Source organism: Dipteris shenzhenensis, chromosome 30, assembly GCF_047967505.1.
Source record: "Dipteris shenzhenensis isolate YYH24624 ecotype China chromosome 30, Dip_SZ_1.0, whole genome shotgun sequence".
Classification (NCBI taxonomy): Eukaryota; Viridiplantae; Streptophyta; class Polypodiopsida; order Gleicheniales; family Dipteridaceae; genus Dipteris; species Dipteris shenzhenensis.
In genome coordinates, this window is record NC_141625.1 from 7015121 (window position 1) to 7030269 (window position 15149).

General features: G+C 41.4%; 1 protein-coding gene across 4 annotated transcripts in view; it reads right to left on the reverse strand.

Annotated features, from left to right (window-relative positions):
* LOC147881661 (K(+) efflux antiporter 5-like) overlaps positions 1-15149 on the reverse strand; it is a 76031-nt gene that overhangs the window by 13108 nt on the left and 47774 nt on the right. For all 4 annotated transcript variants that reach the window (XR_015543925.1, XM_087401323.1, XM_087401321.1 and 1 more), the window contains exon 17: positions 6625-6702. Coding sequence is in view for 3 of the 4 variants with exons in the window: in XM_087401323.1 (XP_087257449.1) it covers positions 6625-6702 (78 nt within the window). In the remaining variant the exon portion in view is untranslated. The remainder of the gene's footprint in view (positions 1-6624; positions 6703-15149) is intronic.

The following is a 15149-nucleotide window of genomic DNA, read 5'->3' on the forward strand; positions in this document are numbered from 1 at the left end:
AGTAGAGATAGGACAGCCAGGAATTTTCCCCTGAAATGTGGTCATGACTGCTTCCCAGTGATCTATAATCCAATGCCCATATGCATGAGACTTCATGTTTCCACACATAGCTGCTAGCATAATAGCCCATGGCTGTTTTTGCTGAAAGAAATCAGCACTCATAGTGCTCTTTCTTGCCAACATATGAAACTGAAGATTGAGAATATTCAGTCCGCCACGAGTCTTAGGAGAACAAACAGATTGCATGGGAAGTGGTCGCAAAGCCTTTTTGTGAGATTTGCTTTTCCAAAATATCTCCATAGCCTGGGACATATAGGAAGCCAAATGCTTAAAATACCAGTGAAGAAGAGGCAAGTAAAATTGCACATATGCCATAATGATAGATTGGACTATCCGAAGTTGACAAGTGCCAGTATTCCAGCTTCTTGTTAATCTTTTGAAGCACCCATTTAAGCTCTTGTTGAGGGGTAATATTCCAGCCAATGGGATACCCTAAATGCCTCACAATGGTATGGGGAGAAATGATGTGACCTGGCCAGAGAAGTGCATGCCAATCAGCTTCTTTCAATGCTAGAAGAGTCGATTTCTGAAAGTTCATATGCAGTCCAGCAGCTATGCCAAAATCATTCAAAGTATGCATCAAATGAGAGAGGTCACTTTGAGAATTCCTGGGCATGAAATACGAATCATCAGCATATGCCTGTGCAAGAAACAGCTGTGCCCCTGGAATTTGCAAGCTATGAAGCTGTCTTGTATCTGCAAGATGGTCCATATGCAACAATAACGGATGAGTAGCAATGGCATATAGTAGGGAGCTAAGAGGGCATCCATGTCTCACTAAACGGGTCATAGTCCATGTCCTTGACAACCCACTACCAAGCAAACACTGTGCAGTGGCATGAGAATACAACCAGTAAATAACATGAACGAGCCGAGGGCCAAATCCCAATTTATGCATTGTCTGAGAAATAAAATCCCAATGGACAGTATCAAATGCTTTCGCAATGTCCACTTGCAGAATGAGAACATCTTGTTTAGAATATTTGGCATACTCAATGGCAAGCAAAGCATTGGAGATATTGTCAGTAATCTGCCTTCTGGGAACAAACCCATACTGCCTGGGATGAAATCCGGCTTGCAAGATAAATCGAACCCTAAGGACAATCATCTTGGAAATGAGTTTGTAGATGACTGGCATAAGAGATATGGGCCGCCAATCAGCCATTGTCTCACACAATCTTTTTTTGGGGATCAATTCGACAAGCCCATGTTTCCAGGAAGGGGGAAGAGATTGTTCTGCCCAAGCATGATTGTATCATAAGAAGAAGAGTGTGCTTGAGATCACCCCAAAATGCACGGAAGAATTCAACAGTCAATCCATCCCAACCAGGAGAGCTGCCTTTACGTAGATGACTCAAAGCATCATCTAGTTCCTTGAGCATAAATGGCTACTCCAATGCATGAGCTTGTTCCCGAGACAATATAGATTGAACATGCATAAGGAATTGAGACCTAGCTGCATTCACTTGCATCTAGTGATCATGCTGAGGAGAAAAGAGACGCTGGAAATGACTAGAACATTGTGATTCCAGTTCTGATTTGGAGGTGGTCCAGGTGCCATCATCTTGCCTGATCCTGCAAATATCCTCTTTTCGCCTATCCGCATGCAGGCTTTTAAAGAAGGCCTTGGAGAAGCAGCCCTTATCCAAAAGGGGTTTCTCACACTAAGAAACCAAATCAACCAGAGTTTTCGCAACAGCAGCGAAATCATAATGGACTAGGAGAGGGATATGAGAATCTAGTAGAGAGTATTGCCATCCAACGGCAAATTTCAATACTAGAAGAACTTCAATTAGTCCTAATTGGTGAAGAACTCAGCACGCAAGCCATTCAAGCACGCAAAGGTCATTTTAATGATCAAGCATTCACAGCTTCAGGTAGAGGCAGAGGTAGATCATTCCAAAAAAGTGGTCATCATCAACAATAAAAAAAGCAAAGTCAGAATCAGCATCAGCATCATCCTTAAAATCAACAAAGAGGAAAGCATTCCAATCAAGGAAGATTCCAAGGATGAGCGAATGCATCCACCAACGTGTCAAACATTCAGTGCAACTACTGTCACAAGTTTGGACACTATGAAAGAGATTGTCGCAAGAAGTAGTATGACCAAGGCGGTCAATCCAGTAGCAATCGACGAGGGAATTTTTGTGGTAGAGGAAATCATCGTGGTGGACATTTTAGTCACAATCATTTTGCAAATGAACATGGGAATATGTTTCTTGCAAATGAGAAAATGCAGCAAACTGATATAGTGTACCTAGACACTGATTTCAATACAAAAGAGGATTTCAACTAATCAAGTTGACCAAGCAAATCAAGATCCTTGGTATATCGACAAGGTTGCATCATCTCACGTGACAAATCATCAGGAATGGTTCACAAAGATGAAACCATTAGAAGGTCAAAAGATTGTCATCTACACAGCAGCAAATAATACACCAAATCCAGTTCAAGGGACAGGTGTTATCCCTATGAACAATTTCACTGGTACAAAAGGATTGGTGAAAGATGTGCTCTATGTTCTGAATCTCAGCAAGAACCTTTTGTCAGTAGGTCAAATGACGAAACACAATTATTAAGCCATCTTCGACGGAGATGAATGCACTATCAGAAACAAATCCAAAAGATGTCAGCTAGTAGCAAAAGGTGTCAAGGAAGGACGCTTGTACAAAATGCTAGCTATAGTACCAGAGAAGCATGCCATGTTAGCTCAACCACAATAGATGCCACTATTTGGAAAATGGCACAAGAGATATGGTCATGTCAATTTCAAGTACTTTTTAGATGTCATGAATCAGAATATGGCAATCGGGATTCCAAAGCTACGTTTCTTAGAAAAGTTTGCGAAGCATGCTACTTTGGCAAACAAAAGTGAACAAACTTCGGCAGAAGTACCTCTCGAGCATGAGGTATTCTTGATTTGATACATATAGATGTATGGGGTTATGCCTAGACCTGCACCATCAATGGTTCACTTTACTACTTGACTTTCATCGACGACTATAGTAGATATTGTTAGGTCTACTTTCTAAAAGAATCTAAAGTGTTTTCCAGATTTCAAGAATTCAAAGCCATGGTAGAAAACCAGACAGGAAGAAAGATTAAAGATACATGTCTTCAGCATTCATGAACTTTTGAAAAAGTCATGGCATTCGAAGACAATTCACATGTGTAGATACTCCTCAGCAGAATGCAAGAGTAGAAAGGAAGAATGGAACTTTAGCAGACAGTGCTAGAGCAATGCTTAGTGAGAAGCATCTTTCGAATCAGTATTGGGAAGAAGTAATAGCCACTGCAAACTACTTGCTTAATTGGCTTCCTACAGAACCGATACAGGGTATGACTCCTTATGAAGCATTCACTGGACATAAGCCACACATTGGGAATCTCCGCATATTTGGTTGCATAGTATATGCCCATATACATGATGATCATCATAGGAAATTGGATGCGAAGTCATGCAAATGCATCACGGTTGGCTATAGTGAAGAAAGCAAAGCATACAAGTTGTATGATCCCATCAACCGCAAGGTCATTATCTCTAGAGATGTAATCTTCAATGAGGAATCAGAATGGAAAACCTCAAATACACAGGAGATAGACGTACTGATTTCACAGTCATCTACAAAAAAGGTTGATGAAGAAGAGCAAGAATTGCTAGAAGATTGTTCACACGCACACACGCACACACACACACACACGCGTACACATTCTCTCACTCACATCCACAGCAACACTTTGTGTATTGAGTGCATCATCTTGCAGTTGCAGTTAGTATTGAGCAGGAGAGAGAGTGAGGATAGTCAATCTCCCGCTACAGCAATCTTGTCCACTCCTTGATTCGCAGCTGGCTTCTGTGTCTTAATCACATGCCCCATTCTCTCATTCGCACAGGTGCATGCATACTTGCCATCCATGGATACCTTCACCGTTGATCCTCTCCATCTAGGAGGACGAGTTCAATGAAGCTTGACTATTGACCATTATTTCAAGAGCAAATCAGTAGCCCCACACTCAAGATGCAAGTGATATCATTCGTAGAATAGAACGCAGTATGATGTATCATATGTAAATATATACCTTTGTAAGACTAGAATATGTCCAATCATACATATTTAGATTTTTTGTTGTTCTAAAGACCAAAAATCTACACAAAAAATAAAAGAGAAAACGAAAGAGAAGAAAAAATAGAGGTAAGTAAAAACTTTAATGAAAAACAAAAGGAAGACATACTTAGCAAGCAAAGCAACACGTATGTCGTCATCAGTGTGCCCAAGCATAAGCAGCTATACTTTGTTTCGTCTCTTGGGCAAACCCAGTGCTTACTAAAATACGTCCAAAATTTGAGAAATAAAGAAGAAAGGAAGAAGGTGACTAAGGAAAAATAAAGAAGCAAGTCAAGAAACAAAATCTTCCACAAAACGGGAATAAAATCTCTCTCTCTCTCTCTCTCATTTAATTGGAAACCAAAAATATAGGCGCTAAGAACCATGTACAAATACAAAGTAAAAGAGATCTCACGGATTTCTTCTTTGAGTATGGTTGTAATGGGCTCATGCCATCCAAGATGAACTTTTCTTCATTGAGGTTTCCTTCTACCTTCTTCATTACATCCTTTAGTTTCTATGGTCCAAATGGCGTTTGCTTGCTGCTAATTAAGCTTCAACGTAGACAATTTCTCCTTGACTTGTTTTAAAAGCAAAGAGGAAATTTGTGCATGCTCCACCACATATGCACAACATTCATGCAATAAGTAGTCATCTGTAAGAGGTTAATGCTCCATCTACCACTGTACTCACTAATGTCATTCATGAAATAAGTATAGCCATCTCTAAGAGGTTAATGCTCCATCTACCACTGTACTCACTAATGTCATTTCTATCCCAACCAATGGTCATTTTTTATTTCGGCATCAGTTAAGCTGAGCTGCTCTATTGTAGGATGGATGTGTTCCTTTGTAGTTCTCACCAATTCTTTGCATTTATACTATCTTGACTTATTGCCTTCAATTCATTTGTTAAGATGCCAATCAACATTTCTTGAAAGCCTCCACACTCTCATTTTTGTCCTTTCAACTGCAAAATCTCCTTTGACAACCCCTTATTTTTTGCTTTGTAACTTATAAGCCTCCATTTTTATTCAACATTAATATGAAGCCGTCTTTGACACCTAAAGCAATCATTGTCGACACAAAAGTGCTACTATTATGTTAAAAGTGCTAGTAGTGTACTTAACTTCGGCAAGCAAAATGCATTTCTAATATCACCACTTAGTGGAAGCAATATGGGCTTTCTTGGTGCGCTTTAGGCATACCTAGGCCTATAGTCTGCAGCCCCAACCTACTTGGGCAGCTCAAGTCCCAAATAGGTTTTGATGGGCAAGCAATGCTTATTTACGCGAGTATATCAAGGTTGCACAAGGCAAGTAGGTGTAGCTAGTCGGAACTTTTTTGCACGACTAACTCTTTTGCATGAGCGAGCAAGCATGCATTAAAGGGTATAACATTGTTTTTGCATGCATTTTCCTATCCATCAAGGATCACACCATCAGGAGCTATCGGATGTGGGAGATGTGGCATGTGTGTCTAGGAAGCCCTTGATATGGCATTGGCAACTCGCAATTCATGTAGCCTCCTACCAAGAACAAGCTTGTGAGCTTCTCGCTCCTTTACCAACCTCTTGCATGCATTGATGAGGACCTCTATAGATGCTCATGACATTGTAAGAAAAGAAATCGCAATTTGAATAAAAACCATAATATCAAGAGTGATTGCAGGGGTTGGAGACACTTAAGGATATCAGGAGAGATCTAGTGAGATTCCTTCAACTTCTTCATAGCATGTGTAGCAGGAGGTAGCAATTGGATTGCTTAACGATAGCAACAAATAAGCTTCCAATTGGTAGCTTAATCTAGCTATAAAAGTGAAGATCAAGCAAGGTTAAACAAAGAGTCGTGAAATACTCTGAAAGAATATTTCCAAATGAAGCAAACCATGTCCCAAAGATAAGTATCTAATATGAACATATGCTCTCACTCATGCACGCACCACCACATATTATGCATGGCTTTTGCATGAGTACTTAAATCTCCAATTAATCATCATGGGAAGTATGATATTACTAGACAACTCTGCTCCCGAGCAATATCCTATGTTTGAGTGCACTATTAGAAGCTGCAAATTCCTCGACACCCAGACATCCTTGCTCCCTTCTTTAGGTAGTACTTAAATCTCCAATTAATCATCATGGGAAGTATGATATTACTAGACAACTCTGCTCCCGAGCAATATCCTATGTTTGAGTGCACTATTAGAAGCTGCAAATTCCTCGACACCCAGACATCCTTGCTCCCTTCTTTAGGTATCAAGACCACCAAATGTTGGGATTGTGTACAGTGAAACAAGAAAGAAGGCTTGGACATTTATACGGAATTTCGCAATCTCGACCACTCAAAAGAAGCATTCTAAATTCGTTTGGGGTTTAAAAAAGGAAGAATTTTAAATCATCAAACATCCCTCCTCAAAAGAAACCAGAAATGATGAATTCGTAGGAAAGGCAGAGTTACCTCCACCAGATGCATGTTAGAAGCACGACTGAGAAGCACAAAAGCAAACTCCCCAATCTGAGCTAATGACAAGCCAACCTGCCATACACATCAAAAATCAATCAACCTTACTTAGTACTATCTTCAGTTCAAAGTGCTACCGGACCCCAAAAGTTGAAATCAAAGATCAGGAAGACCAAGAAGAGAAACGTCCTGCTCAAGTCTTGTCATAGATTAACTGTCACAAAGCTTCTGATTTCACATGAAAACGTCCTCACATGCATGTATTTAAAAATTCATATTATATAAACATGCATAAAATGCAGTTTGTTTGACCTTCTTAACAAAGCCATGCACTCCTGTACAATAGTAAGCTTGTTGTCACCAGTTCAAACTAACTGCTTTTAGCTCTGAAGCAGGGAGGGCTTAGCAGGCCTTCAATATTACAATGTTCTTCAAAGCATATACTTTCCATGACCTACAATGGAAAAGATTCTAACAAATGTGCTACTAACTCCTATTCTTAATGTTTTCAGGTCTTAAATTATCTAAACACAAGACAAGTCTCAGCATAATAAATTGATGTAAGGCTTGCAAAATGAGAAATGCTGGACTTCCACTATCCCATATCCAAAGAATGTTTTAAAGTCTTCTCAACTTATCAAATTGATGTAAGGCTTGCAAAATGAGACATGCTGGACTTCCAAAGCAATTCCCATATCCAAACATTTTTCAAGTTTATATAAGGCCAGCAAATAGGAAAAGAAAGCACTAATGTGAGTTGGGAAACCAAAGCCTTTTTAACAACTAGATAAAGATTTGGGAATATATTCAGTAGTGAATACTTCTCAACATGAATCAAAGAATATGACCTAACTCATCCTGTGAAATCAACAGGTAAGTGTTGTATCAACTCGTGAGACAAAGTCACAAGGTTGAAAACCATAAACTCCATCACAACTAGAAGGCACTAGCTACTGTGACATCCCCCACGCTATGTGTGTTGTGGTGCATAAGCTGATTTCTAAAATGCTGGTCTTGCACATATCACATTTCTTATATATACGCTTGCACCCTGCTCAGTATGGTTTTGTGACCCATAGGCAGGTCATGGATAATATTGCAAATGCTTAGCATTGGATATGCCAAATACTCCATCGGGATGTTTTGATTATGCAGGTGGATATTGAAAAAGCATTTGACACTGTCAGATGGGATTTTATCGCAGATGTTATGTTTGGGTTGGGCTTTCACCCCAAAATGCAAAATGTGGTTTCTTGGCTTTATGAAGATGGCAAAGCTTGTTGCCTCTAATCTGATGCCCTCTCTTCTTCTTCGACCTCGGGCCGCTTTGTTCATCAAGGCTGTCCTCTCAATGCCCTGCTTTTTGCAATCACCAGTCATCTATTGTTGATGCATATGGATACCTTAGTTTTGCAGCAATGATTTTCTTGGAGGCTCACCTCTCTTGTAAGCCAGGCTTATGCAAATGATTCTTTTTTTCTTTCCATGGAACTCGGAAGCAAATGTTAGACATCTTATGCAGGCCATTGATTTGTTAGGTCTGGCAGCTGGGCTGAAAGTGAATTTCAGTAAATCCAAACTTTAACCTCCGCGTGAGTGTGATTGGCATCACCTTTTGTGGCCCGGCCTCTTGCTCCCTCCTCCCTCCTGACTAGGTGGTGCGGCGTTCGGGTTACCCTATTAGATGGCATATCTCTCTTTGCCGCAAAAAAGACTTTGGATGCTACACAAGCTTTTTTCATAAGCTGGATTATTGGAAATTGTCTACTTGGCCACAGCATATATCAAGATGAATCCAAGAACATGACAAGCACACTCGGGGGGTTCACCTCCAAAACTTCCCTAACTCATCCTCCTGAATCACACCACATAGTGCAGCTTCAATCTCACGATTGCCACTCATAAGGTTGAGAACCATAAACTCCATCACACATAGCAGCCACTATGACATCCCCACTGACGTCATAAGCGGCCAACAGTGGGTGTAGACCATAGTATAAACATATGCTCTCACACTTACAACTCCACACACCCACACATACTTGACCAACCATTTATACAAAGGTCTTCAACCTGAGTTTCTATAGGCAATTTCAGAGGTGAAGGGCAAACTCAGCAGTGACAAAGGCTAGCACTAAAGGAGAAGGCTAATCAAAAAGTAGTCCACATTCTCTTCATTCAAGCTACAACTACTTGTGAAGACTATAAGATGTCATTTTAGTCTCTCCCAAACAAGCACCCAATCAAAAAAAAAAAGCTTAGACCATCTACTTGTCTACTTGGCCACCGCATGCTCACCTTCGGATTGTGCAGTCCATTCACTTGACATATCTATAGTTTTATTTGCCACTTATTCCCTGGTCTTCTCTAGACATTCAAAAATGTATCGCCAAGGTTATTGAATGTCTTTGACGCACCATACATGATCGTAAGGCACTCCTTCTAAAATGCAATTATATTTGTTCGCCCAAGATGCATGGCGGTTTGAACATTCTCAATATTCACTCATATGTTAGCTCGCAAGGCAACGCTCTTTATCTCTTTTTGGAGCAACGTCAACCATGGGCTATTATGCTTTCCTGTACGGTTGGCTCCCTCTATACAAATCCTTTTGGCCATTGGATTTCCACTATCTATGATGTTATTTTTGACACTTTCATGGTCGTATTCCTGGATATCCCTTTCCTACTCGCCTGATTCATGATTGGCAGCAACTTCTAGCCCATTTGCATTGGTCGGGTCGCCATCCAGATCCTGGCAACACTCTCCATTTGCAGAGCTTTCATTGGCCACGTGTTTGTTCCCCCTTTAGCCCATCTTCAGCCTAGAAAGGCGTATTTTTTGCATCAGTTGGGTGTTTCTACAATGGAGGATGAGGTGGATGATTCAAGCTACACTCTTTCGCTTCCTCAGGCAAGAGACAATATTCTTTGGGTTTGCATCAGAGGCCTGTTTGGTGCATTCTCACCACTTTGTCGCAACCTTTTCAGCCTGTCCCCTGCCGGTTTACTACTTTCCCTCCATTGGATTGGAAGTTTGCATTCTCACCACTATGTTGCAACCTTTTCAGCTTGTCCCCCGCCTGTTTACTACTTTCCCTCTGTTGGATCGGGCAGGTCCTTGTTGCTCACCTTTTTCACTTGCAGATCTTTCTGCCAAGAAAGCCTATCATCTGTTACTTCAACATCCATTGATTCAAGGGCATCATAATCATTTTCGGCATCCTAGCAAGTCTCTTACTTGGTGGAAGCCTGAAGGTTTGTATTCGACGCATCTGGGGCGAGGGCAGTAAACTTCCTCTCAAGTAGTGGGTTTTCTATACTGTTTGGTAGGGGCATTACTGATGGGATCTTTATCGACTGCCAGGCGTATAGCTTCCTCAGCCTTCCCTACTTGTTTACATCCCAAGGAGACTATGCTACATCTTTTTTCAACCTATCCTACCACTCATGATTTTCTTCCCAGGCTGAGGAATGGTCTTCCTGCTGGTTTTCCCGAGATTCCTTTTGGCAGGCAGTTCTATTTATTTGGTAGATATGCCTCTATGCCAAACTATGCCTAGTTCTTTTGCTAGTGCCAATATTGGACACTATGGTCGTTATATCATGCTCGTAACATTCGATTGTACGAGCACTCTTTGGTGGATGTTTATCATTTCTTTCTTTCTTCCTTGCATTGGTCTCTCCAAGATGCGCATCCTCGTGGAGACCTTCCTTTGGCCCAGTTAGAAGTGTTTTATCACTGCTATTAGTCTCTAAGTAGTTGTTCCATTTTGGGACAGGTATGACTGTACATTCATGTTAATGAAAGTTTCTTACCCCCCAAAAAAATGTGTATAAGTGCGCACACGCGTGTGCGTGCGTGTGCCCACGCCCATGTGCTGCTCCTCCAGGTGTACAATTTTATGCCAAAAAACTCACAAAAGGTAGTACATATGCAATGGACCGCTAAAAATAGTACAAGGTATCACAATATAAGCAGGCTGCACAAAAAATTTACACTTGTCGCATAGCAGGTAAAACCATGCCTAGAGAGCTCAACAAAAGGAGAATACAGGAACATGCCCAAGCTCATCTTGTATGCCCAAAAAAATCACTCAGCTTTTTAAGCTCGAGATAGTGACCCGCAACATTGAGAACATCACCTATAGAAAAGAATGGCTGCTATGACATCTCCACCAAGGTCACAGCACAAGACAGTTGGTGCCTCATGTACTGCATTGCAAAATCTGTCAAGCACTGTAATGTCTTCCTTTAAATAAATGCACAATCTCACATATGCAAAACCGCAGTTTTTCCCTCATTTTTTATTCCTAGGTAAATACATATAACTGATCTGTCCAAGTAGGGAGGGGCAGGCAGTGTCCAGTATTATCCAAATTTACAACAGGTAACAGTAGTGTACCTCCTTTAATAGACATCAAGTCTGCTCTCTGGTGCTATCCTGAAATTGCCTTGCTCTTCATAGCAAACGTTTTTGGATATTTGTAAAGTCAAGCACGTTATAATATTTCATGCTGAATGAGAATCACCATGGGACGTACAGTGATATTTAAACGCACTTTGGTGTGTCTAAAAACTTTTCAAAACCTCCGCTTTGATAAGAGATGAGCATTCTAGAAAAGAGCCTCGCATGCTGTAGAACGTGTTCGGCAAAGGTCACGACATTGACATTATACAAGCTGATGGATACCCAAAGACACTTCTTAAGGAGATATCCCTGGTGAACATGTGCAATGGTACTATAGAATAACGTTTTAGCAGACAACACTGCACAGGACATGATGTCAATCCAAAGACACTTCTTAAGGAGATATCCTTGGTGAACATGTGCAATGGTACTGTAGAATAACGTTTAGCAGACAACACTGCACAGGACATGATGTGATCATAGTTACGCTGAAACGCCGAAACGGCACAACAAAGGCCTGCAACGGCGTTTCCCCCATGCCAACCCCCCCGAAATGCGAAACGCAGACTGAAACGGCGATCCGAAACGGCATCTGAAACGTCGTTTCAGACCCGAAACACGCTGTTTCTGGTGCCGTTTCGGACGTGACCTAAAAACATGGCAAAACATTAAAAAAACGCCACGCGCCTCGTCGCGTTTTTCTGCTCTTCTACCTGCTGCTCTCCCCCACGATTTCTTGGCCCGCCTGGTTCTCTCCCGAGTCCCGAGTCCCGAGTCCCAGCCCTATGAGTGGCTGCTCTTTTGGACACCCGGCTTTGGTGAGCACATTTCCTTTCTCTATGCTTCTCTTGCCACAAACATCTTGCTATTTTTTGGCTGCAACCATTGATTCTTGCCTTTTCCCTTTGAAATTTGATCTATTGCAGCTTGTACAAGTGCTCTTTTTGCTCATGGATATGGCTTCACAAAGCGTTGTCCCTCAGCAAGAGAAGGAGTTCACCCAATCGGATTATTGGTGGAGCCAACTTGATTTGGTAGGCAAGTATGACTCCAAGAAAGGAGGAGCTCGCAAGTTTAGATGCAGATGGTGTGGATTGGAGCGAGGAGGGAACCCTGATAGGGTCAAATGTCATCTTCTTGGCATTAAGGATGGGGGGATTGGGCTATGCTCCGTAATCTCACCACAAGAGAAAGAAAGGTTGCAAAGAGAGGTTGAAGTATTGCCCACTACAAAAAGGGCAAAGACAATGGCTTCCATTGGTATAGGAGCTTCTTCAGGTGCTCATGCAGCACGTGTTCAGCAGGCCACTGCATTTTGGAGTCCTCTTTCCTCTGCTACTACGGCTTCTTCTTCTGCGAGTGCACATGGAGCTCTTGCTAATATTCCTGCTACATCTCGGTCTACTTCACATAGGCAGGGCAGTCTTTACACATCATGGCATCCGCAAAGGAAGGCACAAGTAGATGCAGCTGTGGCCCGATTTTTTTACTCCAATGGGATTAGCTTCAATGTTGCTAGATCACCCTACTTCAAAGAGATGGTGTCAGAAATCAAAACATTTGGATCCACATATACCCCTCCCACATTTGATGCTTTGAGGGGCAAGCTTCTAGAGGATGAGGTGGTGGCAGTTAAGCAAGCTATTGAACCTGTGAAAGAGAAATGGGTAAAGTATGGAGTAAGTTTGGTTGCAAATGGATGGAGTGATGTGCGAAGTCACTCACTAGAGGGTATCCTTGCATATTGTAGGGGATTTGCACTCTACATACACTCCATAGAGTGTGGAGTGCAACAAAAAACAGCACCTGTATTGATGCAAATGTGGGCAGATGCAGTGGAATATGTGGGGCCGTCTAATGTTTTGCAACTTGTTTCAGATGGGGAACATACCAATAAGGCAGCAGGTGCATTATTGGAGCAAAAGTATCCTCATATCTAGTGGAGTGCTTGTGTAGCACATTGCTTAAATAATTTATTGAAAGACATTGGCAAATTGGATTGGGTCAAGAATGTTATTGACAATGGAAAAGAGGTGGTTAACTTCATCACACGACATAAATTTTCTCTTGCTATGTACCGTAAATTTGCCAACAAGGAGCTTTTGAAGTATGCAGAGACAAGATTTGCATACAACTTCTTGATGCTTCGCAGGCTCCTTGAAATGAGACCTACACTGAAACAAGTTGTGACAAGCCCAGAGTGGGATGCATGGCCCACTTCTAGGCAGGCTCTTGGAATTTATTGTTATGACTTGTGCATAGGCAGTGATGAATTTTGAGCTGATGCATCTCACATTGTTGATCTATGTGTGCCTATTGTGAAGCTGCTTAACCGACAAATATATTGGATTTCATAGCCCAGATGATGCCCACTCACCTGATGATGATGATTTGTTAGTAGAGGAGAATGATGATGAGGAGGAGGAGGAGGCAGAGGTTGAGTCTCAGGATGAGGATGAGCTTATTATTTGATCATATATGATATCATCCTCGATGTAGCCTTTTTTGGGTTTCAGCTTTCTTTTTGTTACTATGACATTTGGGCTTCGAAAGCTGAATTACCATTTATGAATCATGATTGGTTTCTTAAATATCATGAATCATGAATCGTTTTTCCATTTTGTATATATATACCTAGATGAATCCAGGAACATTCCCAAACTCATCCTCTAAAAACACAACATAGTGCAGTTTCAATCTCATGATAGTCACTCACAAGGTTGAAAACCATAAACTCCATCATGCATAGCAGGGACTAGCTACTATGACATCCCCACTGACGTCATCAGCGCCCAACAGTGGGTGTAGACCATAGTATAAAAATATGTTCTCACACATACAAATCCACACACCCACACATACTTGAGCATCCATTTATACAAAGTCTTCGTACTGAGTTTCTGTCGGCACTCCGGAGGTGAAGGGTAGACTCAGCCATGGTGAAGGCTAGCACTCCATTTTGTAACTTGTTATAGGATTTATAAATTACCCCACCTTACGTAGTTGAAATTTGCATTGTGTGATTGGTTGAACAATGAAACTTGAATCTTCAAAGTTCAAAGTTCAAAGTTACAATCAATATTAATGGTACTAGGTAGAGCTATAGCTTATTGTGCACTTTTTTTGAAGGTAGAGCACTCTAAATGTGTGTATGCATTACTCTAAACCCCCTTTTGTAAACCCCCTTGATGACGTGGCGTTTCCCCGTTTCACCCCCTCTCAAAAATCCCGAAACGTTTCGTTTCCCGTTTCCGTTTCCCCGTTTCCCGTAACTCTGGATGTGATACAGGCCACAGAATATTGCTGACCTTTGCGCCATTTCTGCCACTACAAAATGTCTCCATTCACTTCCATGAGTATAAACAGCTATTAATGCCTGATCTGGGCAGCATAGCTTGACATACAACTAGGGATTCACCTCATATTTAAAGCAAGGATCCAGCAGATCTGTAATTAGGCAGCTAGATGTGTTCCAAAGTTAATTCAGAGAAATGATTCAACCTCAACACAATGCCATTTGACAGCACGCAACCTTGTTCCTTTCTCACCACTACACAACATTTCCATTCCCTTCGATGAGGAGTATTGAACAGCTACTAAGGGCCTAATCAGTATGTATGCAAGGATCCCAAAGTACAGACCAAGCTGTGGGTAACACAACATCCTACACCTCAGGACTGGGAAACACATATTGATGTATCAGCTAGGGATTCACCACAGATTTGAAGCAATGAACCAGCAGACCTGTCACGAAGCAAACTAGAGGAGATCCAAAGGTATTGTAATTCTCAAAAATGGTACCCATGCTGCCAGCATAGGCTAATCAAGTCCCAAAGTTTTAGGACCAAGGCATGCAAGAACAAATAAACCATGACATGATAAAGCAGATGACAAGCCATGGTTGTTTTGACATCAGGAGGACTCAAGTGGCAGATAAGCAATAAAGCGCTCAATTAAGATTTTTTCAAAATAAAAAGCCATTGGTTTCATCCACTACACTTAGTCACTTGCAATTTTAAGCTAAGCAAAGGCACAAAGCACAAGATATAATTGAACAATCTTACAGCAAAAACCTTTGAACCTAGTGTACGTTTCACCAAGACGTAATCCAA